This window comes from Quercus suber, unplaced genomic scaffold, assembly GCF_002906115.3.
Source record: "Quercus suber isolate HL8 unplaced genomic scaffold, Cork oak 2.0 scaffold_55, whole genome shotgun sequence".
Lineage (NCBI taxonomy): Eukaryota > Viridiplantae > Streptophyta > Magnoliopsida > Fagales > Fagaceae > Quercus > Quercus suber.
Genome location: NW_027069520.1, coordinates 1,114,084 through 1,123,847, shown reverse-complemented (window position 1 = coordinate 1,123,847; position 9,764 = coordinate 1,114,084). Strand labels below are relative to the sequence as shown.

At 34.3% G+C, this 9,764-nt stretch overlaps 1 protein-coding gene across 2 annotated transcripts; it reads left to right on the top strand.

The window, feature by feature from the left end:
- Positions 1–203: 203 nt before the first annotated feature.
- On the top strand, positions 204–6,199 carry LOC112038980 (exonuclease V, chloroplastic). Of its 2 annotated transcripts, none has more exons than XM_065772210.1 (7): positions 204–735; positions 2,659–2,763; positions 3,274–3,395; positions 4,086–4,235; positions 4,426–4,459; positions 4,873–4,949; positions 5,658–6,199. In XM_065772210.1, the coding sequence occupies exons 1-7, from the start codon at positions 358–360 to the stop codon at positions 5,917–5,919; spliced, it is 1,128 nt and encodes a 375-aa protein (XP_065628282.1). In that variant the 5' UTR covers positions 204–357; the 3' UTR covers positions 5,920–6,199. The 2 variants fall into 2 exon arrangements, with proteins under 2 accessions (XP_065628282.1, XP_023927577.2); XM_024071809.2 differs by having other exon boundaries at positions 208–735; positions 4,306–4,459.
- The last annotated feature ends 3,565 nt before the right edge of the window (positions 6,200–9,764 follow it).

Here is a 9,764-nt window from a genome sequence, read left to right as displayed (position 1 = left end):
GTGGATGTGGGATCCAAACGCTACTTTAGGACATGTTTTCCTAAAGTGTAATAAACACATAATGTAATGACTATTCCAATTTTTACTAAAATGATAAAAGTTCATCTAAAAAATTGATAAAAAAAGGAAAAGGAATGCTGATATTCAAAGCAGATACAGACGTTGGTCTCCTTGCTAGCCCGCGCCGTAGAGTTGAGGTATAAGTGTTTCACACGCAACGGCCACCCTCCGTTGAACTCAAAATTAAAACATAAACTGATAAAGAGTGCACAGAACAAGACAATACAGGTGTTGCGATGACTTGCCCCTAAAGCGTGGCGATCCCAACGGTCATTTCTCCACGCCGAGACTCACAGAATGAGCGAGACCGAGTCACTCTCCGAGTTACCCCTCAACAAAAGCAACACCACAAAGAGCGTTTCTTCCGAGATCCCTATCGAGATCGAAATCGTGAGCGAAGAAGAAATGGCTCTACTCGAAGCAGCCTTAGCCTTCGCCTCAGTCCCTGCAAATGCAAGTGCTATTTGCTCACCACTGCGTGGTTTCCATGGCAAAGCGAGGTCTATTCAGTCAATTACTGTCGTTTCCAAGAGGACCTTCTCGGGTCACACCGAACCCGACATCGAGGATTCGGGCAATTTCGCCACTACCCAGAAGAAGAATAAAAACAATGAGTCTTTTCTCCATCGCTTTCGAAAGAACAAGGGCTTGTCTGTCACTGATATTACTTCCACGGTAGTCAATGGGTTTGTTCTCAAGTTTTTTAAATTTTGCTTTTAATATGAAAGATTTTCGTGGTCTGGCAAATGGGTCGGAATGGTTTTTGCTGGATTTTTGAGATTGAGTTTAGTATGGTTTTGTTTTTTGAAGCTTTCATGGTGATAAATAGGAAGTAAATGATTTTTCTATGCTAAATTGCTGATGATATTTGATGAAAATGGGAACCATACTTTTGAATTTTGATAAGGGGAGCAAGTCAAGAAAATCAATTTTTTTTTTTTTTTAAAATGCCATTAAACTAATTTTGGCATCTTCCAATAAATTCCATATATGATATATGGTTCATGGTTGTGTCACCACCAGCAAAATATAGTGTGTATTAGATTTGGTTGTAACTTCTTGTCTATGTGAATCAACAATTACTGTCAGTCAGTGATGTATTACAGAGAAAACTTGGAGGAGGCCTAAGCGAGTTGTTGTAACTTAGATTATTGAAATTTTATCAGTTCTTGATCTGATCACCAGCGTAAATTTTATTAGCTTTATTATGAATGAATCCACTACAAATACATGTTGTGGTTATAGCTATGTCACCAATAGCGTAAGAGTAAAGTTGAGCTGCTCATGAAGTTCCATGAGCATTTCCCTGGTAAGCATCAGCATATGCAAATCATCATACATTTGGTTGTAGTTTGCTATCAACTTTTTAATTTGCGTGAAGTCCAGAATATAAAGGTTTTAGTGCGTCATCTTGATCTTTTTTTTTTTTTTTTGTGTATTTGATGGCCAATTGGCCGAGGTACTTTCAATGAATTGACCACATAGAATTTGACTTCCATAATGATAGGAGTTTAAAACCTTTTGTTCAATCTCTAGTCTTTCAATTTCTCTTGAGTTCATGAATGGAAACACATACTCATCCAGGTGGTTCATAAGTGAGAGAGTAATGCTGATATGAAAGTAGCAGAAGGATAGGATCATAGGAAAAAAATCCACAAAAGAGATCAGTCTTGTGAAGCAAATGCCAATACCTTTCTTGGCCTTTGATTTAGATCAACTGTGTGAAGCAAATGTTACTTATTTCACTACTAGAGCAAGCACCTACCTATCTTATGGATGTTAGAAGAAATTGAAGTGATAAATTCAGCATTTACTAATGGTTTAAGCTGTTAGGACAACTGGTGGTTTATCATGGAATCAAAGCAGGTGGTCTTGAGTTTGAACCTTGTCTCCACCTTCCCACCCATAAAAAGTAAAAAATCCCACACAATTGGCCCCAATATTAAGGGAGATTTTGGACTCTTACATGGGGGGGAGTGTTTGAATAATGATTAAGTGACTAAATTCACCCTTTCTTATTAGCACTTAAACTTTTGGGACAAGTTTTAATTAATCATTGAGCGCCTAATATTTGGAAACCCAAATAACATAATTTGATTTCCAATCTTGATGTTACATTTTCTGTGATCAAGCTCAATCGGCAGACCTAATCTGATGTTGGTTTTACTCATAATTTTTTACTTCTACCCTTAGTTGGCTTACAATTTTTTAGGAGTAACTGGTCTGCTGGAAGTTAGGACTTTACCCTGAAGATCACACACTCTTTCTCTCTCTCTCTCTCTCTCTCTCTCTCTCTCTCTCTCTCATATGCATGCTTGTTTTTGTCTGCAGATTAGGCCCTTTGGTACCTCCAAGTTTAATATCATCTGTTATAGAAATTGTTGTCAAATTTTATCCGCACCCTTTTTCTCTTTTACTATTAAGTGTCAGGCTTAGTTTACATTAATATATTTCTTTTTAGTGTTGTTGGAAGTTAGAATTTTGGTGAACTTTATGACCATACTGGACATTACGTTGTTGCAATATTTCATAGAGTGAAGTTCTGTATCTTGTGATGTCATGAAGATCACATTGGTTCTAATTATACTTCATCAACAGGAATGGTGTGAAAAACAAATGGAGTTTGTTCTCCTCCATGCCAAACGCAGAACTAATAAAGCTATGAAAACAGGTAGTGCCCGGCATGCAAAACTTGAAGAAGAGGTACATTTTTAGACTCCTGAAATATAACCTATTCTGTTTCTCATAAAAAAATGATAAAAAAATAAATAAATTTGTGTTGTGCATGCCTCTTGTTGCCTTGAACTTATGACTCCCTAAGTCTAAATGGTTTGTTTTTCTGGTCAATTTTGATAAACCTTATCATTGCTTGTACACTTAAAATGAGCTTTTATTCCTTTCTTTTAATTTTATGGGCAGACATTTTGGCTTAAATTCCATTGCATGAAGTTTAGTTTATTAAAAATATTAGTTACTGTACTAAGCGAGAGCATAATTGCAAATTGTATACATTCTTATCTAGCCATTAGTTTGGCCTTGGAAATTCTTCTCTGATACACGATTGTATGTAGAATATTTTGCAGATCATTCAACTTATTTCTATGTTCGTTCTCCTGAAATTTGGAGTAGCCAACCTGATTATTTTATTAGTACTTTCTATGTCCGCTTATGTTCACTGTATGTAATTATCCATCCTTATTGTATATCTGACAGGTAGTGAAAAAAGTGAAAGTTCAAGTCAAATCTAAAGAAGACACATGGGCTCTGAAGTTTTTAAATTTTATTATTGGTGCAAATCAGTTATTGTTTGAAGGATTAACTCGTGAGCTGCCAATGTAAGTTCAGTCATCAATGGTTTTTGCTAATGGCCCCATGTCTATGCTTTTTCTGCACTTGCAAGTGGTTCATTATATAATTTGAAGCACATTGTGATAAATTTGAGTGAAATGTTGCTTTGTTCTCAATGCAGGACATATTTTTGGAAAGTAAGTTAGATAAGGGTGTTACTATGTTGTTCCTGTAGAATTTAGATTTATCCTGATTGGGGGATTTATGGTGTGTAAAGTAGAGTAGTTAATGTATAGCAAATGGTAACTATGTCAAAGTTCCATGTGAATAAGCAGATATGCTGATGACATTTTAGTATGGGTTGGATATGAGTCCCATTTTGAAAAAATTGTTCTAACCATCAATTAAGTGCAAAAGATTTGGTTGTTTATTACTTATTTTTTTGGCATTGCCCTAATCATGGGATGTACTGAAATCTGTATGGATAACAAAACTTGGAGAGCAATCTACAAAAGACCTCCTCTTTTGTTGGGAAGCATAGAGATGGTGCTTGCACATATGAAATACAATGGTTTTCTAGAAATTATGTGTGTGTGTGTGTGTGTGTATATAAAACCCTTTTTTTGTCTCTCTCTTATTCTCACACCCACAAACACACATGTGGAATGCATTTGGACCATTGGTCTTCATGTTTTCTTTCCCCCTTGCTGACGGACTATAATTGCTTATGGAATCAGAATAGGCTTTGCAGAAGGTGTATGGATGGTGGGAGTGATCGATGAGATCCGGATACCTGCCACAGAAACTGATAGAAACCCGATACTAGTTGACACAAAGACTCGTGTTCGAGACACTCTTCCTGCAGAACCACAAAGAAGGAATGGAAGGTATGTTAGATGAAATTTTGTTAACTATTGTATCAGAATAAAGTCATGACATTTGCATGTTTCTTGGCAGGCTTCAGTTAATGTGTTACAAGTATATATGGGACAATTTAGTTGCTGACAATTTCCCCTCTCAAAAGTTTTTTGATTTTTTTACATTAAATCCTTATTCTGTCTTATCTGAAGAACTCAGGGAAAGAACTGCTGACTCAGGGTTCCCGGCAGACGTAAGGACTCTCTCTTTCTCCCTTAATTCATTAACTACATAATTTGAGAGATCAGGCTGCTCTATAGAGTGTGTGTGATGTTTTCAACATCATTATGCACATCTTTGAGGTTCTCTGAATACGAAAAACAACAAATCCTTATTACATTGTATAGAGGTACTTAAACAAGTTATTGAAAAATAAAGATACCACTAAAGATAATTTTAACAAAGTGAGAGCAGCTTCTTTTCATTCTTTTCTTTGATTTATTTTCAATGGTTTGTCCTAGGAGATGTCTACCATGTAATTGGCATGAACCTTTACATAATTGTGAAATTGTGGATAGACATGTTCAGATAATTAAAAGAAGTCAACCCCTGCTTTTATATTTTATAAATTTTTTGTTTTATTTTATTTTATTGTTTTCTACACAGACCCTTGATGACATAGTGAGACTCTACAGAAATACATGTAGCATACTGCCCCCTGCTCATGACCAGCTTTTATTGAGGTGAGTATCATGTTCTCTCTCTCTCTCTCTCTAGGCAAAATGGTTTTGCATATTTTTGTAGCTTGAGTTTTAGAAGTTTCTATTAATATACATGAATTACATACTAATTGGGCTTGGAACACACCTTATGAGATGTTGGATTGAGATCCTCTAGAGTTCTTAGGGTAATGAATGGGTAGAATTCTAAAAATCCTATTAAATAACTTAAAGATGCCAAAATAATGCTATTAAATGTTTGTTTCAATGACAAAACCTAAACCACTCATTTAACAATAGACTATTGAGCTCTATGATGAGTTCCCCCAAAAACCTTGAAAGATCTCAATTTAATGGACGGTATTGGTAATCACTACAAGAGGCAGCCAATTCAATAAGAATTTAAGTTGGACCATCCTTCACCTTAATATTTTTGAATCAAAGGTTTTTGGTTCCAGTCAAAATTGGTTTGACTGTTAAATATTTTTATAAATAAAATTAAAAAAAATTGGCTACCCTGCTTTGGCTGATGTGGACTAGGCTTTCATGTGTTACTGCCTCAACGGTAGCCATTTTCATCATGAATTTAGGAGGAACCTTTATAAGATACATTGGCAAATTCATACTTAGAGTAGGTTGTAGGGCAATATTGAAATGCGGGGGATACATACTGCATGCATGTGAATATTTTTTGTGATTTAGCAAGATATTTACTTGGTTGCTTTCAAGCAGATATGAATTCCAAAAAGATAATTCATTGCTTGGCGAAGATCACTTTGCCTTTGACTCTGATTGGCTCAAGAATCAAATTCATGGTTGTCTTGAGTTCTGGCTAGGGGAACGAGAAGCCTGTTACACTCCAGAAGAGGAGCGTTGGAAATGTCGGTTCTGTCAGTTTGCTTCTATCTGTCCTACAAACAATGGCCTTGATAGTACTCCAAGCCCCACAAACACCGGCCCTGATAGCACGCCCCACAAACACGAACTCGAATAGTACACTAAGCTAGAAAAAATGCTGACATTGTTGTAATCTCTTCCAATCCGTTTCCTAAATAACATGCGGTCTGTCTGCAAAGAAGCATATATTTTTATGAAAGCTTCTTTGTGGTGTATTGCAGACCAGTGTTGGATCTGTCCTCTGGTATGTGCAATGATTAGGCATCAAATTGTATCTGTTGTAGGCAATAATGATTCTTTGTTGTAAAATTGATTGTTGCAAAACAAAATTCATTCTTTTTAAATATATGTATATCAACCTTGTTCTTTTTCTCTGAGTTTGTTTGTGTTGCAGAGAGTTGAAGGTTAGGAAGCACTTTGGACACACTCCCCATAAAATTGCTTATACCATTTTCAACATTTATCTTCAGCTTATCTAATGATAGAGCTTATAAACTGGAACATTGATTCTCATATTTGTTTTTGGTTTCAGTTTTTCTATAGTTCAAAAGATTAATGAGATGTTCTCATGCCCTCCTACAACGCATTCCTTGATTCCTTCTCTCCTCTGTTCCCTCCTTTCTCAGCTTTCTATCTCCGCATTTCATCTTCAACAAACTCACTGCCATTGCTAATTCATGCAATAGATCTCTGATTCCTATAATTGCTTTTCCTCTCCCTCACATACAGTACGGAGTGTGACCTTCCGTATGCTCTCACAATCCAGCGTATAAATGCACTATTCAAAAATAAAGGTAACAAGAGTGAGCTTCCCGTGAAGATAATAAAACGAGTATAACGCTAAAATATTTACAATTTTTATTAGAAAATATTTATAAATTGATTTTGACAATAGATGTGATTGGTAAATTTTAAAAACGTAATTAATAAATATCTGAATTATTTTTAGGTGTAAATACATTTTTAATCTTAATATTTTGGTTTTTTTCAATTTTGGTCTCTACATTTTAATTTTACCACTTTTAGTCCTTAAACCAATTAACGTATGTTATTTTCATAATTTTCGTCGGTCAACCGACGGAAATAGCTGACGTGGCTGACGAAGGAATTAAAATATTATAAAAAATGCCACATCACCCATGACACATCAACATATAAATTTAAAATTTTAATTTATTAATTTTAACTAAATAAAAAAAAATAAAAACAGAATTAAAAACCAAAATTCACATTAATCAAGATCTAAAAGTTTCTTGAACAAGAAAACCAACCCAAAAATTTTAAAACCCAAAAAAAATTAACATAAGATCCAAACCTGAACACTATTTCTTTTTTTCATCTCAAACTCAAACTCTATTCCCTCATCTCAAACTCAAACTACACGGTGACGCACTATTCTCTCATCTCAAACTCTCTCTTCCATCTCAAACTCTCTCTTCTCTCATGTCTCATACCCGAGCTCTCTCTCCTCTCATGGCCGATCCATCTCATAGCTAAAGACCCATGGCTGAACCTCATGGTTGAAGACCTAAAGACCCATGGCCGAAACCCACACCTATCATCTCATTCTCTTTCTCTCTCTTCTCTCATCTCTCATCTTAAACCTGGGCTCTCTCTCCTCTCATGGCCGATCCATCTCATGGCTGAAGACCCATGGCCGAACCCCATGGTTGAAGACTCAGAGACCCATGGTTGAAGGCCCAAAGACCCATGGCCGAAATCTCATCATCTCTTTCTTTGGCTAGGATCGTTTAAAGGAAATCAAATCTGAAATTGATGAGGATTGGCTTGTGTTTTGGTATTTTTGGTTTTGTGTTTTAATATTTTTGGCTTGTGTTTAGGTATTTTTGGTTTTGTGTTTTGATCTGACTAGTTTGGGTTTTGGTATTTTTGGTTTTGTGCTTTGATCTGACCGTGGTTTGGGTTTCGGTATTTTTGGTTTTGTGTTTTTGATCTGACCGTGGTTTGGGTTTTGTTAGTTGATTGTGTTAGCATTGCTGAGTTTGATCATGGTTTTGTAGGTGTTTTTGTCTGTTTGGTTGCTAAGAAAATGCAAGAAAATAGAAGAGAATCTTGAATTTTTTAATTTTCTGGCAACCATGTTCTTGGAGAAGAACATGAAGAACAATAAAATATTGGCATAAATGCACTTTTAGTTTGTTATTGTGTTATTTGTTTTTTTAATTTGAGTTTGTGTTTGGTTTTGGGTTTGTGCTCTTTTGTTCTTGTGTTGATGTTTAAATCTGTCATCATGTTCTTGTTCAAAATGAATTAGATCTAAATTTATGTATTTTATTATTTTTAATTATTTTTTTCTTTTTTTATTTAGTTAAAATTGATAAATTATTTTAAAAAAAAATTAGATGCTGATGTGTCATGGGTGATGTGGAATTTTTTATACTATTTTAATTCCTCCGTCAGCCACGTCAACTATTTCCGTCGGTTGACTGAAAGAAAGGAAGAAAATGACACGCGTTAATTGGTTTAGGGACTAAAAGTAGTAAAATTAAAATGTAGAGACTAAAATGGAAAAAAAACCAAAATGTATGGACTAAAAGTACATTTAAGCCTTATTTTTATGTAATTGATAACACATTATCTTATAAGTAATAAGTTTTGAATAATGCTACAGGCACAAAATATTTTACAACATTTTTACAAATTGTTGTTGTGGCTAACTTCTTACTAGTTTTCATTTGGACCTACCACCAGCATTACTATTTCATTTACTAATAACCACTCACCACATTAGCAATTTGTAAAAATTTTTGTAAAAAAATTTGTATCTCTAACATATTTAATAAGTTTACGGCAATTAAAGTTATGGTACATATTCTATCTCAAAAAACAAAAAGTCATAGTACATAAAGTTTAGCAACCAATGTGGCATAAATGTTTTAATTAGTTTTTGATAATGGGTGACATGTCAATTTGTAACCTGTGTTAAAATGTGTAATCTCCTATCATCACATTTAGAAAGAGGAAAGAGGATAAAATAGAGGAAAAAGAAGTCGTTATCTTTGCATGTTCTACACTTCTACTTTTTTTCTTTTTCTTTTTCTTTTTTTTTGCATGTTCTTTGCTTACTTAGTAAGGCTTCACGTAGTTCTTTTCTAAAGTAGGAACATAGGGACGGAAAAATGTAGGACATGTTTGGTTTGAGTGATTTTCATCACTCATCACTCTATTCTTATCACACTTACTTTTTTTTGGGCCTACATCATTTCAACCTATTTGGCTTGATTTTCTTTTTCACTTTCCATCACTCATAACTTTTAAAAAAAAAAAAAAAAAAGTTGTGGCTAACTTCTTATTTTACAACATTTTTACAAATTGTTGTGTGGCTAACTTCTTACTAGTTTTCATTTGGACCTACCACCAGCATTACTATTTCATTTACTAATAACTACTCACCACATCAGCAGTTTGTTAAATTTTTTTGTAAAAAAATTTGTATCTCTAGAATCTTTAATAAGATTACGGCAAATAAAGTTATAGTACGTATTCTATCTCAAAAAACAAAAAGTCATAGTACATAAAGTTTAGCAACCAATGTGGCATAAATGTTTTAATTAGTTTTTGATAATGGGTGACATGTCAATTTATAACTTGTGTTAAAATGTGTAATCTCCTATCATCACATTTAGAAAGAGGAAAGAGGATAAAATAGAGAAAAAGAAGTCGTTATCTTTGCATGTTCTACACGTCTACTTTTTTTCTTTTATTTTGCATATTCTACACTTCTACTTTGCTTACTTAGTAAGCATTCACGTAGTTCTTTTCTAAAGTAGGAGCATAAGGACGGAAAAATGTAGGACATTTGGTTTGAGTGATTTTCATCACTCATCACTCTATTCTTATCATCCTTATTTTTTTTTTGGGCTACATCTTTTCAACCTATTTGGCTTGATTTTCTTTTTCACTTTCCATCACCCATAACTA